General features: G+C 53.5%; 1 protein-coding gene across 3 annotated transcripts; it reads right to left on the reverse strand.

Moving 5' to 3' along the window:
• Positions 1–1,060: 1,060 nt before the first annotated feature.
• RNF215 (ring finger protein 215) lies at positions 1,061–16,203 on the reverse strand. Of its 3 annotated transcripts, XR_014785703.1 has the most exons (11): positions 15,626–16,016; positions 13,134–13,262; positions 10,243–10,314; positions 8,884–8,969; positions 8,289–8,343; positions 6,583–6,687; positions 5,681–5,797; positions 5,459–5,596; positions 3,397–3,499; positions 2,206–2,285; positions 1,061–1,609 (listed from the first exon to the last, which is right to left on the reverse strand). XR_014785703.1 is itself a non-coding variant. In XM_084819432.1 (10 exons), exons 1-10 carry the CDS (start codon positions 15,920–15,922, stop codon positions 1,564–1,566), a joined length of 1,125 nt encoding a protein of 374 aa, XP_084675558.1. In that variant the 5' UTR covers positions 15,923–16,016; the 3' UTR covers positions 1,507–1,563. The 3 variants fall into 3 exon arrangements, 2 of the variants coding, with proteins under 2 accessions (XP_084675558.1, XP_084675559.1); XM_084819432.1 differs by lacking the exon at positions 3,397–3,499 and having other exon boundaries at positions 1,507–1,609; XM_084819433.1 differs by lacking the exon at positions 1,061–1,609 and having other exon boundaries at positions 1,695–2,285; positions 15,626–16,203.
• Between the last annotated feature and the right edge of the window lie 1,384 nt (positions 16,204–17,587).

Consider the following 17,587-nt stretch of genomic DNA (forward strand, 5'->3'; position numbering starts at 1 on the left):
GTGCGATGTTCTTCAATGGCCCAGTCTGTCACCTGATCTCAACCCAATAGCGCATGCTTTTCACTTACTGAAGACAAGACTGAAGGCAGAAAGACCCACAAACAAGCAGCAGCTGAAGGCAGCTGCAGTAAAGGCCTGGCAAAGCATCTCGAGGGAGGAAACCCAGCATTTGGTCATGTCCATGGGTTCCAGACTTCAGGCAGTCATTGACTGCAAAGGATCTTCATCCAGGTATGAAAGGCGATCCTTAAGTTTGAAAAAATGTTGGTTTGTTCCATTACTTATGCACCACCAACGATGGGGGGGGTGTATGCCACTGGCTGTCCTTCCTAAATGGTTAGTGCCCCACTTTTGTCGAACCCCTTGAATTACAGCTGAAAGTCCTGACTTCGCTCCCATCTGGGTGTGTTTCCTTTCAACTTCAGTGTGGTGGTGTATGGAGGCCAACTGCCAAAACAGTTATCCTTGCTCCAATATTTCTGGCCCTGACTGTAGATGCTTTTCTAAACAGAACTGCCATTGCCTGCTTCTTAAAAACAAGCTGGGCTGAGTCTCCATTGTCCAGGAATTCCCAAGAACTAGGGCAACTGCTGTGAAGGCCCTATGCCAGTAATTCCTGAATTGGACTGTGAGCACGCTGTGAATGGTCGATCATACCAAAAGGTCTCATGCGCCCAAAGCAGCTCTTCAAAGGAGGTATCGTGCTGTGGCTCTGTATGATTCCCTGATCTGGGCCAATCTCCTTCCAGTCAGTCTCTGCTGGGGTGCATCCGTCTACTGTGTCTATACACTGGATGTGACTGGATCATCCAATCATGCCCAGTGCAAGGATGTGGCAGGATAGTCTGTCCACTGAAGAAGCTGCATGTTGAGTCCATGCGTGAGTCATTGCTCTGGGCTGGTGTCCCTGGCAGGAGGCACGCTCAGGGCTGGAACTCATGCAGAGAGACGGGAGCGGGCTCCTCTGAGGTGGGTAACTCTTTAAGACTTACAGACTATAGAAATAAACATTTTCAAGGATGGCAATTCAGAAAAAGGGTACTTCCTCTGTCGGAGGTTTGGGGGATATTTCTCACTTCTTTAATCCAGCTGACACTGCTTGCAACGAAACTGATAGACTGGAGCAGGGGCTCCTCTAACTTAACTGGAGCATGGGTGGCTGGGGCTTCCCACAGGGCAGCAGCAGGGAACCTCTTTCAGCATGGGGGCCAAATTCAATTTCGGAGAAGCTCTTGGGGGGTGGTTCCAGTAGTAGGTGGGGCCAAAGCACCAACATTACCAGCCTGTTTTAGCTTAAAGCTCTTGGTACCAGCAGTGGTCAGGCGAAAGGGACTGGGGCCTTCGGGGGATGCCCAGAGGGCCAGCTTAGGATGGAGTTGGCCCGTAGGCCTGAGGTTCCCAATCCCTGCTATAGGGAGAGGTGGTGAGCCAGGCCGTTGAGGCTTTCAAGCTTCAGAAGCCAGCATCTTGCTTTCTTGAAGCAGAAGCCTTAGCGTAGGACTCCATTCAGTGCTTGGGAACATCCTCTGTCCCATCTGGATTCCTGCTGCCTCTCCCAATTCATCAGAAGCCCTGAAGTTCAGTTGCCCCATCTGAGACTCTTCCAGTCCTGCAGGAAGGAGGCAATTTAGTGCACTAGACCGGGAAGGACAATGAGGAAACACACACACTCCTCTTTGCTTTGTTTTTTTATTAGTACAGGTGGCTTTCAGTGCCATGGTCCTCTCTGGGATTCCACAGCCATTGCTCATCCCCTGCAATCATGTTCAGCCCTTCTCCCTAATAAGTTAGTATAAATAAGCAAGCATTTCGAATCCCACCCTCCCACCCACCCCTTGCTAGCAAGTGAACCCACCCATCAAGAACAGCACTGCTCCCCCCTTCAAGATATCGAAATAAGTGGCTGTTGTGAAGGTATGAGCAGCAGCAGCCCTGGTCCCCTTTCCCTTGCAAGGAGGTGATCCAAGGCCCAGCCCCATAAATTCACACTGCATGGATGTTCCGGCAGACACGCCAAAAGGGCAATAATGGAGCTAGTCCAGTGTGGAGACACACGTGCAGGCCCAAAAACAGATGAACACGTTATTTTAAACACACACATTTCCCATCCAGAGGGAGCCCAAAGGGCCACCCATGTCACCTCACTTCTGCCCCAAGCAGCCACCGAGGCAACAAAAGACACCGGGGAACCAAGTTCTCGGTCACCTGCTCTCTCCCTTGGAGCCTAGGCGGATCCATCCTTGAGGACAGGCTGCCGTCTTGCTAGCTGTCTTGACAACAGGTTCCTGGAAGGAAAAGGCGGGGGATTTTACTAGAAACATGGGGAACTTGTTGGCCAGATGGAGCTGCTTCTCCCGTGTGATGGTGGTGCTAAGGTAGTGATATGCTAATGGAGGGGAATACAACATGGATCTCTGGTGGGGGAAAGAGGAGCAGCTGGCATGGATAGCTCAAGGAAGTCTGGAAAGGGAAAATCAGATCTAAGGGTGAGTGCCTCGGAGAGTGTGCAAAGTTCCCTCTTGCTGGGAGATAAACATGTTTGCTTTTTTTAAAAAAAACAACCTTTGAATAGCAAAGTGCTTCTGAAAGAATGCTGTGCCTTTCCCTTCCAAGAGGAAGGAGCTTTTCAAAGAAGAAAACCAATGTAAGGGACTCCAGGCCAGAATTTTTATTTTCTTCTTTAAACAAAAACAGGAAGTAGAGAAATGACGACAAAAATATTGAACATGGACAATTGTTCTGGCTTTCCGCCCTCCTGACCAGACATTCTGGTTTGGTAGCAACTGGGAAGGATGGTGCAGAGGTAGGACCCCGCTGGGCAACTCTCCTAGTCAGAGAAACCTCTGGGACGTCTTCCCTAACCTGGCGCTCTCTGGACTTCAGATCTCATCAGCCCCAGCCAGCATAGCTAACGGTTAGGAATGCGGAGCGTTCTAGTCCAAAACATCTGGAGGCTACCAGGTTGGGGAAAGCTGCTCTGGTGTCATGAACTTGCAGAGAACCTAAACCACAAATATACAAGGGCTTTTACATTTGCACCTAGACCCAACTTTCAAAACCATTTTTGGATGCCAGGCAGCACATAAAACAGTGACCAAGATGGCCTTCAAGCATACCCATGGTACTGTTCCCAGCCCCACACCTCTGGGCTTAGGGGACTCGGCTTCCACGTAGTTTCAAAGCAGTCACGTTCTCCTGCTGCCCCTGAAGCTTTTGCAGCCACGCTGCTAGTGGTCCCTGAGGCGATGGAAAGCCAGAGAGCAGGCCGGCCCTTCGGCCTTCACGCCGTGCCTCTCCCAGCTGTGGATCCGGCCCCACTAATGCAGGCCTGGGCAGTTGAGCGGCTGAGTGAGCACTCAAAGCGGGTGGGAGGAGGCCAGTGGACGGGGAACTTACCCAGAATGTTGTGTTTGCAGAGGGGGCAGGTTTGCTGGAGGAGCAGCCACGGATCCACGCAGTCCCGGTGAAATTCGTGCAGGCACGGCAGCACGCGGAGGCACTGTCGGGCAGGTGGAGACGGACTCAGCGGGCGCAAGAGGCTTTGGATTTCAAGCAGGGCGGCAAGCAAGCACACTGCCCCCTGCAGGCCTGTGGGCTCACTGCAGAGCAAGGGATCAGGCTGCCATGTGGTCTGATCTCCCTGCTACGGGCAGGAGCTCCAGACCCCCGCCCCGCTCCCAACAGGCCAGCTCCACTGAGATGGGGGCCGGGGGGGCCCAGACTCTCACACAACCTCTCACTTTTGGTTCTAGTTTGGAAGGAGTAATTACCACACGGAGCAGGAGCATAATGCATATTAAACAGGGCTGTTGCCCAATTAAAGAGACCTCCATCGGCTCATTGTATGAGGTGGCAGATTAGTCTTGGGGAAGGCTGTAGCTCAGAAAGTCACAGGTTCAATCCTTTGCATCTCCTCCCATCAAAAGGGTCAGGTGATGGGAGAGACGTTTCCCTGCCTGAGGTCTTGGAGAGCCCCTGCCAGGCAGAGCAGATAATGCTAAGCAAAACGGACTGAGAGCCCGACCTGTGCCTCGTCCTACGTTCCATCCTATCAAATTTGCACATGAGTCAAAACAACCATCGGAAATAAGCGGCATGCTTTCTTTATTGGTATATTCTGCATGCATAGTTAAGTGGTAGTAGGCATCATTGTGGAAGAGGCATTCCCACTTTTGCGAGAGGGAAGGATGCCTCTTTTGAGATAGCCCTTACCTTCTGCAGCTTTTATAAATGCATGTATTAAAACCGGGGGAGCATTACTCTGCTACCTGATTCATCGGGAGCATCATTTGGGTCAATTAAAAACTTTTAGGGCGCAATCCTGTGCATGTTTAGACAGAAAAGAATCCTACAACTCCCAGCATTTTTTTTTCTGTCTAAATATGCATAGCATTGCTCCCTTAATTAATTAGTTCATTAAAGCAGGAGTGCACAACCTTTTCAGCCATGAGGGCCACATGTGATGCTGGGTTGGGGGGAGGGGGGGAAGACTGCACACGCGCACACACACACACACACACCAACATTGCCGATACAGATGCTCTTTCTTTGCTGCTAGCAGCTGCAAGAAGAGTGATTGGTATGAGAATCTCTGTGGGAAAGAGTGTAGAGTACAGGCAGGAGGGAAATTGGCGCAGAGGGAGTAAATTGACAGGGGCCAGTGCACCCATGGGGGGCCACAGTAAGGGCCTCGGGCCACAGGTTGTACACCCCTGCGTTAAAAGCTGCAGCCCTAATATTAATGCATACACACCAGATCTAACTCGATTGCCCAATTGTTTTCAAGCTGTGTTCCTGGGCTTGATGCAGTTTATAGATATTTACTAAATAGCTCCCTCGATATTTGAGGGAGTGCCTCTCCCTATATATGCCTGCCCGAGGACTGAGATCTGTTGGAGGGGCCCTCCTCTGCGTCCCACCAGTGTGAGACATACACTAGGGTGGGCTGTGGGAGAGGGCCTTCTCTGCTGTGGCACCCTGGTTGTGGAATGCCCTCCCCTTGGAGGCCATATTGGCACAGACATTGATCCCGTTTCAGCACCCAGTAAAAACATGGCTTTTTACCAAAGCCTTTGAGGGCTAAATGCGTTCCCTAAAGTAGCACACTGTTTTGACTGTTTTATTGTTTTAGATTTTGATTGGTATTAGCTTGTTTAATGGTTTAATATGTTTTTAGGTGTTTAAATTATTTATTGTTTTATACTGTTTAAATCAAATTTATTTATTTATTTATTATTGCATTTATATCCCGCCTTTTTCCCTCTTGCAAGGAACCCAAGGCGGCTTACATTATCCTCCTCCCCTCCATTTTATCTGTGCGCCGCCCTGAGATCTTAAGGATATAGGGCAGGATACAAATGTTGTAAATAAATACTGAAGACAGAGGACACATGGCCCAGTATTGATCCCACCCCTTTCAGTGAGACACAAACACAGGTGCTGTGGCAAGTACTAGTACCTGATTCTTGTGGAACCGGTCCAAGCAGATAGCGCAGCTGTCAATCTCGTGAGCCCAGCTCCGGGGCGGCTTGCCAGGGTGGTATCGCCGGGTTTTCAGCGCCGACAGCCTCTGCACAATGTGCTGCTTGAGATCCAGCTGCAGGAGGAAAGTCCGGGATTAGCCCCCACCAGCGGCCCCCAAGGGTGAGCAAGAAAGAGGCGGGGCAGGGAGTGGGCCCACCTCGGAATCGTGGTCCAGCCGACCATGCCGGGACTGCCGCTGTGCCTGCATGATGACGCCTGTGCACAGGATGAGCGCGATGAGCAGGATGGCATTCCACAGCTGTTGGAGGTACTTCTGCAAGCAGAGAAGTGTGGCCCGTCACACACTACAGAGTTTCGACAGGAGCATTTTCTAGGTCAGGAGAGAGAAGGCTGCCCAAGCTGCCACTCGTGTACTGTTTCTCAGGTAGGCTGATGAACTGATCCTAACATCAAGTCTAGCAAAGTACTCACTACAGCTCGAGATGACCTGGAAGTGAGAGGGGGCAGGGTAGAGGGTGAAATACTCCCATTTGAAATGGGGAGGTGCCAGAACTGACCTTAAAAATTATAGTACTTCTTTGCAATAGGGCTATGTCAGGCAATAGCTCCCCCTGTTGATGGTTAAAAAGATTAACCATGCAATGCACTTCAGTGCACTTCAATGCTTTTCAGTTACTTCAATTCCCTGGATGACAGCCCGGTGACATATCAATGAAGTTTTACTGTGACTCCAGAGAGCTGTAAATCCCTGCAAAGAAACCTGTACATTGCTCCTAACAAAGGACGCTGTGCACATTACAGATTTAAACAGGTTTCCCCAAGAAGGAACCCTGAACTTGAGACCTGAAATGAAACCTCAAAGAGTTTTAGCACCTTCACTAAACTAGAGTTCACAGGGATCTTTTGAGGAAAGGCACGACACTGAAAGTGGTTTCAAACTAAATTCACACTTGTAGAGCAGACAAGCTCACAGGCAGTACAATGCCCAGAGTAGATTAAAGGAGCACAGTGTAGATTATTACAGTGACCATCTGGCCGACAACCCCTACCAACGTGGCTACAGGCTAAAGCTTTTCTTGACAGAATACCTTTACAAACCTGGACTCTCGAGCTATTCTCTCCTGTACAAATGACTCCCTGCCACTCTCCGTACAGGCCACCCCGAGAGAGACCACACGTCGACCACAGAGTCAGTGTCACCCCCTTAAACAGAAAACAGAGAGAGAGAGAGATTAGGTGGAGGCCTGGCAACGGAAAGAGGTAAAGGAAACGCTTGGCATCCAAGTGGTTTGATCTCAGACTACACACGTACACAAATATAATGGGCGGCTTCAAACATCCATTTATGAACTTGCCACACAGCAGCTGTTCCCACTTTGAGAACCTGTTAGCTATTACATCTGGCCATGGCCAGAGGCTACCAGCTCTCCGGGTGGCTGCAACCACCTCATGGCAAATGTATAAGCCGCCTGCACATCAGAGCCAATCCACTTACGTACATCCAGCGCACAGGCACCCACTGTGTGGCCCCACTGAATACTGTGTTGCGCACTGACCTAAGACAAGGGTGGGGAGCCTCAGGCCCAGGGGCCAAATCCAGCCCTCCAGGGTTTCCCTATACGGCCCCCTGCCCCACCCCCCTCCCCCCGACCACCTGTCGTTTGGGGGCTTCCCAGCATTTGTGCAGTTTTTTCCCCATTCTAAGGGGTTGAAATGTCTCTCCTAAGACTTACTTAGTGGCAGCAAGAGCTTTCAGCTACATTATGCTGGTATTGGGGTATCCCCCCCGCCCTTGTCTTTCCAGCCCACCACTGGAATGCAGCCCCTGAGAGCTTCTCTGAAACTGAATTTGGCCCCAACGCTGAAAGAAGTTCCCCACTTGCAGCCGAAGAGATTTAGGGCGCCTTCATAAGAGGCTTTTATCGTCCGCTTGTGGTGGGTCACTCTACCGGTGGGGCAAGAAGACATGCGTGGCCCCTTTAAGGAGCCCTGCCACAAGGAATTGAGTGGCAGGGTTGCCATGGCAGTGGGGTCACCATGGCAGTGGGGATGCAAGCCCGCCCACAGGAAGTCTTGCAAGAGGCCAGGGAACTCTTGCAAGATGGTGCTGGTGGCAGGTGCAGTGGCCGGCCAGGAGGAGGCAGGCCAGGCCTTTCCCCGCTGCTGGGAGGACACAGGCTGAGCAGGAGGAAGGAGTTGCTTGCCAGCCGGCTCCCTCCATTTCTGAGGCCAAGGGACAGAGAACCCAGGAGGGCCAAGGCAGAGGCCGTGTTTAGCCAAGACTGGAAGAGCCCCAGGGCTCTACGTATTTGTGAGTGCAAGAGAGTGCGCGCAAATAACACAGTGGCTGCAAGGCAATTTTGCACACCACAATAATAACAACCAACAAGAGATGGATCCAAATTTATATTACACGAGAGGCATTAAAGTTGAGGCCTGCAGGCCAAATTTAGCCCACCTGGGGTCCCAGATCTGGCCCTCCAGGGTTCCCCTGCCCCCCTACCGACTACCAGTCGCTTAGTGATCTCTGGCTTTCGCACTGTCCCCCCCCCTCCCCCCGCCACTCTAAAAGGTTGAAATGCCTCTCTGAAGGCTTTGTTATGGGCAGGAAGATGTTTAGCTTAAAGCTGTGCTGGGAGGTTTGCCCCTTTTGCCTTCAGCCCCAGGGTCCACTGAAAGGTGGCCCCCGAGAGCTTCTCCAGAACTGAATTTGGCCCTCAGGCTGAAAGCGGTTCAACACCCCTGTCCTGCCCAGCTCGGGGATAAACGCCAAGTCCTTCGTCCATCCCTCCACTATTACATACCACGTTCTCCAGCAGCACTGCTTGATACGTAATCTTGGCTGTGGCCCGGAGACCTCTGCCAGCAAAAGAAAATGGAGAACAGTTAGATCCACTGGTGGGGAGGCAGGTGCTGAGTCCAGTAGGGATGCTCCGGCAGAAATGGAAGCCCCCCACAGCAGCCCCATAAGTGACTGAAAACAATGAAATGGACAGATGTGTATTGCTCTGGAGGCAGCTTAGGGGCAGGACACAAGGGTTGCATGCAGAAGGTTCCTGGCATCTTCAATTAAAAAAAAATAATCGGAAAGCAGGTGACGGGAAGAGACCCTTCTCAGCCCAAGACCCCGGAAAGCCCCTTCCAGTCAGAGCAGACCGTGCTGTGCTGGATGGGCTAATAGACAGGCCTGGTCTCAGGCAGCTTCCGGCATTCCTTTCTCCGTCAACTAACTTGTACCTGAGGGTCAGACTTTCTCTGTTAAGTCTGATAACCGTGAGATGGGGTGGGTTAGAAATCTCAAAATCTAAGACATCTATAACCTTCCAGCTTCAAATATTTTAAATATATACTTGATTGTATGACCTTCTGCCCTCACCCCCCCTTCCCAGCCAGTCTCACCGCAGCAGTGCTCCGAGGAGCTTGGTGACGTTTTCTGAAGTCTGGACGATGATCACAGGCTTTGAGAGAACCTGGGAGACATCCAACTGCAGCAGGGGGAGGAAAGCAGGCGTCAGTCAGCGGGGCTGGAGGACGGCTACTCACAGAATCATAAAATAGTAGGTTTGGAAGGAGCCATGGAGTCCAACCCCCTCCTCAATGCGGGAGTCCAAGTCAGAGCATCCCCGACAGGTGGCTGTCCAGCCCCGTCTTGAAGGCCTCCAGTGGGGGAGAGCCCACCACCGCCCCAGGGAATTGGTTCCATTGTCGTATGGCTCTAACAGGACGTTTTTCCTGATGTTCAGCCGGAATCTGGCTTCCTGTCACTTGAGCCCATGACTCCGTGTCCTGCACTCTGGGATGATGGAGAAGAGATCCTGGCCTTCCTCTCTGGGACAGCCTTTCGAAGACTTGAAGAGTGCTATCCTATTTCCCCTGTCTTCTCTTCTCAAGGCTAAACATGCCCAGTTCCTTCAGTCTCTCCTCATAGGGCTTTGTTTCCAGTCCTCTGATCATCTTTGTTGCCCTCCTCTGAACCCTCTCCAGTTTCTCTGCACCCTTCTTAAAATGTGGTGCCCAGAACTGGACACGGTACTCCAAATGAAACCTAGCCAGTGCAGAGTAGAGGGGAACTAGTACTTCCTGGGATTTGGAAGCTATGCTTCTATTAATGCAGCCCAAAATAGCACTGGACCTTTTTGCAGCCACATCACATTGTTGGCTCATATTCAGCTTGTGATGGACAACAATTCCAAGATCCTTCTCACTTGTAGTGTTGTTGAGCCATGTATCCCCCATCTTGTAACTATGCATTCGGTTTCTTTTTCCTGGCTGCAGAACTCGGCATTTATCCCTATTAAATTTCATTCTGTTGTTTTCTGCCCAGCGCTCTAGTCTATCAAGATCACTTTGGATTCTGTTTTTGTCTTCCAAAGTATTAGCTACCCTGCCCAATTTTGTGGCATCTGCAAATTTGATCAGCATTCCCTGCACCTCCTCCTCCAAGTCCTTAATAAAAATGTTGAAGAGCACTGGGCCCAGGACTGAGCCCTGCGGTACCCTGCTCATTACCTCTCCGCAGTTTGAGAAGATCCCATTGATAAGCACTCTTTGAGTCCGATTCTGTAGCCAACTGTGGATCCATCGGATCATTGTTTCATCTAGCCCACTTTGAGCTAGTTTGCTCATCAGGATATCATGGGGATTTGACAAATCTATGTTGGCTTCGAGTACTCCTTCAGACTGTCCATGCTCCCAGAAGCTTTGGTCTCCCACCCACAGGCCAGAGGGACAAAGGGGAGCAAGAGCGTTGGGGCTTACCTCTCGGATGGCGTTCTGATTAAGCGCAAGGATGAGCAGGGCGGAGGCACCCAAGACCAGGGCCCGCTTCATCTGTGGAGGAAGGAACCACAGAGAAAAGGCATTAAGCCAGCCTCCCCCACCCAGTGCCCCCCAGCCAATGGCCGTGCTGGCTGGGAATGATGGGAGTTGCAGTCAGTGACATTCCTGCTCCGGGTTATTCTCCCTCCAGTTTCCACCTGCCGAAACTGGAAATAAATGTCTGCCTCCGTTTCGGTCAGTTGTCCTCACTGAATCCCAAAGCTTCAGCCCCTTTGTGTCGAGGAGACACCCAACAAGTTAACTGGTTTCCTTTAACCAAAACAGGAGAAGTAACAGGAAAACAGACTTCTCTAACAAACTCTGGCAAATTCTTAAAGTGATGGGAGTACCAGACCACCTTACCTGTCTCCTGAGAAACCTGTACGAGGGTCAAGAAGCAACAGTAAGAACCAGACATGGAACAACCGAGTGGTTCAAAATTGGGAAAGGAGTACGACAAGGCTGCATATTGTCACCCTGCTTATTTAACTTATATGCAGAGTACATCATGAGAAACGCCGGGTTGGATGAATCACAGGTTGGAATTAAGATTGCTGGGAGAATTATCAACAACCTCCGATATGCAGACGATACCACCCTAATGGCAGAAAGCGAAGAAGATCTAAAGAGCCTCTTGTTGAGGGTGAAAGAGGAGAGTGCAAAAGCTGGTTTGAAACTCAACATTAAAAAAACGAAGATCATGGCATCTGGCCCTATCACTTCCTGGCATATAGAAGGGGAAGAAATGGAAGCAGTGACAGATTTTACTTTCTTGGGCTCCAAGATCACTGCAGACGGTGACTGTAGCCATGAAATTAAAAGACGCTTGCTCCTTGGGAGGAAAGCTATGGCAAACCTAGACAGCATAGTAAGAAGCAGAGACATCACCTTGCCGACAAAGGTCCGTCTAATCTAAGCTATGGTTTTCCCAGTAGTAATGTATGGCTGTGAGAGCTGGACTATAAGGAAGGCTGAGCGCCGAAGAATCGATGCTTTCAAACTGTGGTGCTGGAGAAGACTCTTACGAGTCCCCTGGACTGCAAGGAGGTCCAATCAGTCAATCCTAAAGGAAATCAACCCTGAGTGCTCATTGGAAGGACAGATACTGAAGCTGAAGCTCAAATATTTTGGCCACCTAATGCGAAGAGAAAACTCTCTGGAAAAGACCCTGATGCTGGGAAAGACTGAAGGCAAAAGGAGAAGGGGATGCCAGAGGATGAGATGGCTAGATAGCATCACCGATGCAATGAATATGAACTTGAGCACGCTCTGGGAGAGAGCACAGGACAGGAAGGCCTGGCGTGCTATGGTCCATGGGGTCACGAAGAGTCGGACACGACTGAACAACAACAACAAACATATATATATATATATATATATATATATATATATATATATATATATATATATATATTTTAATTAATCATCCTATACTTCATCCTAACCTACCTACCTACCCACCCCTTCTAAGCCCTTCTCCCCAACCCCTCACTAGACGTGCATTCCCTGAATCCCTCAGCCCTCTCCGACTGTTAAACTGTCAGTTCTCTCCATTTAAACCCCTCAGAATTCCCCCACTCACAAGCCCCCCCACCACCTTTCACTCACACACCAGCATTCCCTTAATTCTAATTTACCTGCATAACTTTTTTAATCCAAACGGAATGATTTACATTATCATGCATATGTCACATAGTCCAACACCAGAGGGGCCCTGGTTGCGGAAGGCTGCATCAGACTCCAGGCTCAGGTGGGTGGTGGTATCATGTTCCCAACTCCTCCAGCGCAGGAAGAAATGCGCTTTCCTTTTCCTTCCCAGGGTTTGCACAGCCGTCCTCTGCTGTTCCCTCCCAACTTCCAATGTTAAGTGCCAGAGCTGCAGAGCCATACACAGATCACTGCTCCTTCCCCCATGGCTAGCAGACGCAGACTGATCCTAAGCATGCTTACTCAGACGTAAGACCCACTAAGTTTAATAGGGCTCCCAAGTGAGTGCACATCAGATTGTAGCCTCAGGCACACCTTTGCCTATTTATTTACTAATTTTGTCCATTCTTAGCAGACAATCTGGGCTACCTTGACACAAGAGTCTACAGCTGCCTCATCAACAGCACCAACCAATCCCACAATTTCGTCAAGGACGAACTATCCTTTGTTCTCTACGAGAACACTGGTAGCCAAGTGCTTTCCCCCCAAATGGAACCATCATGCGCCTTTATCACAAACAGAATATTCTGAGGGGCCGATTCACAAATGCATGCAAAGCAGTCAATTGCCTGGCACTTAACCGCCACATGTGAGTAACAGAATCTTGCAGTGTAGAGCACTCCTGCCAGCCATGCCCTCCTCCATGATACTCCATTACTCTCCCACCCAGTTTACCATTTTCCTTCCCAAGCATTCAGTCAACATTCCATGGCCACTGAGGCTGCTGTGATCTTATTGGGCTTATTTGAGGCTGGCTTCCCCCTTAGGATTTCTTTTCCTAAGGATTTGTTTGTGCCTCTGCCAATCTTGAGGTTCCGCCAGGCCCAGTGATAACTCCCTATACCTCGCTTTGGGTACATATGCGATGGCACTCACAGCCTGGACATCGGAAATAGAGTGACTGATATACCTGATGACTGGTGGACGAACTGGCTTCGAAAAGCATTGTATCTGAGGCGATTCAAGGAGATACGAGAAACCTATTTGTTGGATATCACCTTGTGATGGTCCCTTCACACATGCAGGCCGTTACTTGACGTTGCAGTCATCAAGTGACAACATAGGCATGTATGAACCACCCCCAAAGGAGTAGGCTGGTTCAGGAGGAAGGATGGCAGACGCACCTTGTTGACCACAGCTGTAGTGAAGGACTCTTCTGTGCTGCCTCTTGGGATCTCAGCCTGTTCCTCACCCACGGGGACAACGCCAATCCAGCTGTCATCGTCTTCCAGCTCGGGGTCAGTATCCCCCACCTGGAGAGGGGGGGGAGAGCATCTTTTTCTTCATGTACCTACAACTCCTTCCGCCCAACCCTGTCCAGAGCCTGGAACCCGGATTCTCTTGGCCTGCCAGAGGGCCAGAAGGACATGCGAGATGGCCTATCCAGTTATTCTGGGCTTTTAGGGTAACTTTGCAATTGGCTCTTAATTGTTGCACTGCTTCAGGAGCCAATCTTGGTTGGAAGATGGGGTACAGCTATTCATAAATATACTTTAATTTAATTTAATGCAATCTAATTCTATTAGGGCACAATCCTATGCGTGTTTAGACAGAAAAAAGCCACAAACATGCAGAGAACCTAAACCACAAGGAGCCCAACAGGATCCTCCTCCTCTCCATTTTATCCTCACAACAACCCTGTGAAGTAGGTTAGGTGAAGAGTCAGCGACAGGCCCAAACTCACCCAGTGGGCTTCGTGGCAAAGGGGAGACTAGAACCCGGATCTCCCAAGTCCCAGTCCAGTACTCTAACCAGTACACCACACTGGCTTCCTTCTAGTGAATGTGGTACCCCACATCCCAAGGTAATTATTTAATTTGCTGGAGGAAAGGAGGAGGGGTGTCCCACACCCTCATAGAGGTTTTTGATTTAGGGAGTGAGGAGATGGGGTGGAGAGGGGGTTCAGCAGGCCATGGGGATCACTGTCGTGGGCACACGGAAGCCCCAGGCTCGAAAATCTTCAAGGAAAGGGGTAAAAAGGGGAGCCCATTCTGGTAAGGGAGAACAGAGCTTGGATGAGAGGGGTGGTTGTCACTCGACTGACAGAGGAATAAAGGGAATCGCGCCTGAGGAGGGGGAAACCCCTCTGAATGACAGGAGAGGTGGGGGGACAGCCATTTGATTTTTGGCAGGGGGGTCAAGGAAGAATCCCACCCTGGGGAGGAGGACTGGGGCTTGAAGGGCTCAGCATCTGACTGACACAGGCACGGAGGGGGCTGCTGTGTGATTTTCGTGGGAGGGATAAAGGGGGTCCCCTCCATAAGGGAAAGAGATCCAAGCAGACACTGGAGAGTTGTTGCTTGATTCCTGGGGGCAAGAGGGGATTTCTTGAGGAAGACCCCACCCTCTGATTGACATGGAGGGCAGACCCCTGGGTAGCCATTCGATTTTTGGCAGCGGAGAAGGCAAAGCAAAATCCCACACCCTGGAGAGAATGATGGAGGCTGAAGGGGGGGCGGGGTGTCAAACAGGGGTCTTCATCTAATTGATGGAGTGTAAGAGGGGGTTTTCCTGGGGAGAGGGAACCCCTCTGACAGACTCCAGCAAACCCTGAGGGGGGGGTCATCATTTGATTGATGGGGGCACAGAGGGGGGGCCCCTGTAAAGGGGAGTCTGCAACATCCTGAGGAGCAGCATTGGGGACTGGATAAAGGGGAGGGGGACAACACACCTTGGAGGGGGTCGTTCTTTGATTGACGGGGGGAGGGGACCTCCTGGGGAGAGTGAACCCCTCTGACTCAAGGGGGCAAAACTCTAGGGTAGCCACCTGATCTTAGGGGGGAGGGGGCAAAGCGAAGCCCCACAGCTTGAAGAGGAGGACTGGGCAAAGAGACCTTAGAAGGGTCTTCATCTGATTCATGGAGCAGAAGAGGGGGCTGTCCTGGGGGGGAGTCTCCGGGGTTGCCATTTGATGGGGGGGGGGGAAGCGAGATCCCATACGCTTGGGGGAAGGGCTGGAGGGGATCCAACCAAACTTAGAGGGGTCTTCATCTGACTGATGGAGCTGAAGAGGGGGCTGTCGGGGGGGGGGGAGTCCCCAGGGTTGCAATCTGATTTGGGGGAGGGGGGCAAAGTGCGATCCCACAAACTTGGGGGCAGGACGGGGGGGCATAACGGGGGGTCCAACCAGACCTTAGAGGGGTCTTCATCTGATTGATGGAGCTGAAGAGGGGGCTGTCCTGGGGGGGAGTCTCCGGAGTTGCCATTTGATGGGGAGGGGGGGCAAAGCGAGATCCCATAGGCTTGGGGGAAGGGCTGGAGGGGATCCAAACTTAGAGGGGTCCTCATCTGATAAGTGGAGCTGAAGAGGGGGCTGTCCGGGGGGGGGGCAGTCTCCAGGGCTGCCTTCTGATTTGGGGGAGGGGGGCAACGCGAGATCCCACAGACGTGGGGGCAGGACGGGGGGGGCCAAAGGGGGTGAGATCCAAACAGACCCTGGGGGGGTCTTCATCTGAGTGCCGGCGCCGGCGGGGGCCGTCTCCGGGGTCGCCTTTTGACATCTGGCGGAGCCCCACCGCCGGGGGGGGAGACTCGGGGGCCCACGCAGGCCTGGGAGGGGCGCCCTTCGGCTGCGGGGGCCGCCCGCGCGGGGTCGCGGGCGCGGAGGGCCGCTCACCAGCACCAGGCTGCCCCGGATCGCCTCGCCGGCCGCCTCGGCCCCGGCCCCGGCCCGCGGCGGCTCCTCCTCCAGGCCGGGCCTGCCCAGCAGCGCGCCCTGCAAGGTGTAGCGGCCGCCGCCGCCCTCGTCGGCCCGCGGCGGCCCCTGCGGCGGCGGCGGGAGGAGCAGCACCTCCACCTGGGCCTGCCCGGCCGCCCCCGTCACCAGCAGGCCGCCCAAGTGGCCCAGCAGGCAGGACAGCAGCACCGGCGCCCGCCCGGCGGCGGCCGAGCCCGCAGCGGCCGCGGCCGCCATCACGGCAGTGCAGGCCCGCCTCCTCCTCCTCCGCCGCCGCCGCCGCCGCTCCAGCGCCCGGCGGCGCCTCGGGGCCGCCGGCCGCCGAGCAGGAGGAGGGGGGCGGCCCGGGAGCGCGAGCAGGCCGCTCCCCGGCGCGGGCCTGCGCGGAGGGCGCGGCCGCGGGCGCTTGCTCCGGAGCGAGCCGAGCGCCTTCAGCGGGACTCCCCGGCCTCGCGCGCCCCGGGCCGCAGCGCCAGCCTGGGCGCGTTTACTCGGGAAGTAAATCGCGCTGAGCTCGGGGGGGGCTCCGACCGAGGCAGATTTACTCGGGAGCAAGCCCTGCCCAGCTTAGCGACCGTGGAAGGCGCTTCGGGCTGCGCGTGCCCGGGGGCGCATGGCGGCGCTGCCCCGCTGGATCGCCCCGGGGCTGCTTGTCTTCGTTTTGAACGCCGATTCCCGGCGTTTCTGTACGGAACAAAAGCATGAAGAAAAGATTACAAAAAAGTTCCCGAAACGCAGTAAAAGAGAGAGAGAGAGAATCCAAATTTGCCGAAATCAGTTGCGGACAATCAAGGCAAGCGCTGGATAACACCGTTATTAAAACAGGCTTGCTTCCAAGTAAAGTGTAGTTGGGATCACAGCCTTGCTTTTGGCAGAGACATTGCTGGGCCAGCTGGAGGAGACCCTCTTACCCTGGTAGGAAGCCCCATTCCAACACTGCGCTCCCTTCTGAGTAGATGCGTATAGGGTCCGACTGCGGGTCTGGCAGGGTGTGCCGGGCATGCTAAGGGCGGGGGTGGCTAGTCCACATCGGGTTCCTGGAGAACCGACCTTGCCCCCTCCCGCGCTGCCTTGGGGGCTGCTCGGAACACCCCGCGCTCGGAAGAGGAGCACGGAGCGGCGGAAACGGGGCGTTCCGGGGCGGGGACAGCGGAAATGCCGGTAGGACACATCCTACGTTTCGTCCAGGAGCCGCTTCCTCCGCTCCACCTGCCCTTGGCTATACAGCCGACATCGGCTGTGTAGCTGCAAATGCAGGGCGGCTGAAGCGCGGAGGGGACGACCCCCTCGGACGCAACCGCCTATCCAGTGCAGGGCAGGAGAAGCGTGGAGGGGACGACCCCCTCGGACGTAACCGCCTATCCAGGGCAGGAGAAGCGCGGAGGGGGCGACCCCCTCGGACGCAACCGCCTATCCGGTACAGGGCAGGAGAAGCGCGGAGGGGACGACCCCCTCGGACGCAACCGCCTATCCAGTGCAGGGCAGGAGAAGCGCGGAGGGGACGACCCCCTCGGACGCAACCGCCTATCCAGTGCAGGGCAGGAGAAGCGCGGAGGGGACGACCCCCTCGGACGCAACCGCCTATCCAGTGCAGGGCAGGAGAAGCGCGGAGGGGGCGACCCCCTCGGACGCAACTGCCTATCCAGTGCAGGGCAGGAGAAGCGCGGAGGGGACGACCCCCTCGGACGCAACCGCCTATCCAATGCAGGGCAGGAGAAGCGTGGAGGGGACGACCCCCTCGGACGCAACCGCCTATCCAGTGCAGGGCAGGAGAAGCGCGGAGGGGACGACCCCCTCGGACGCAACCGCCTATCCAGTGCAGGGCAGGAGAAGCGCGGAGGGGACGACCCCCTCAGACGCAACCGCCTATCCGGTGCAGGGCAGGAGAAGCGTGGAGGGGGC

The sequence above is a fragment of the Heloderma suspectum genome, chromosome 13, assembly GCF_057233095.1.
Source record: "Heloderma suspectum isolate Gila_16-S chromosome 13, 16-S_ref, whole genome shotgun sequence".
In the NCBI taxonomy this organism is placed as follows: domain Eukaryota; kingdom Metazoa; phylum Chordata; class Lepidosauria; order Squamata; family Helodermatidae; genus Heloderma; species Heloderma suspectum.

Coding starts and splice junctions, on each gene's coding strand:
- RNF215 (XM_084819432.1), bottom strand. CDS start 15,922: ATGGCGGCCGCGGCCGCTGCGGGCTCGGCCGCCGCCGGGCGGGCGCCG. Junction 2,286..5,458: donor ACCGGTTCCACAAGAATCAG/GTACTAGTACTT, acceptor TTTTCCTTCCAG/GAACCTGTTGTCAAGACAGC. Junction 1,610..2,205: donor GGCTCCAAGGGAGAGAGCAG/GTGACCGAGAAC, acceptor TCCTTCCTGCAG/GACTGGAAGAGTCTCAGATG.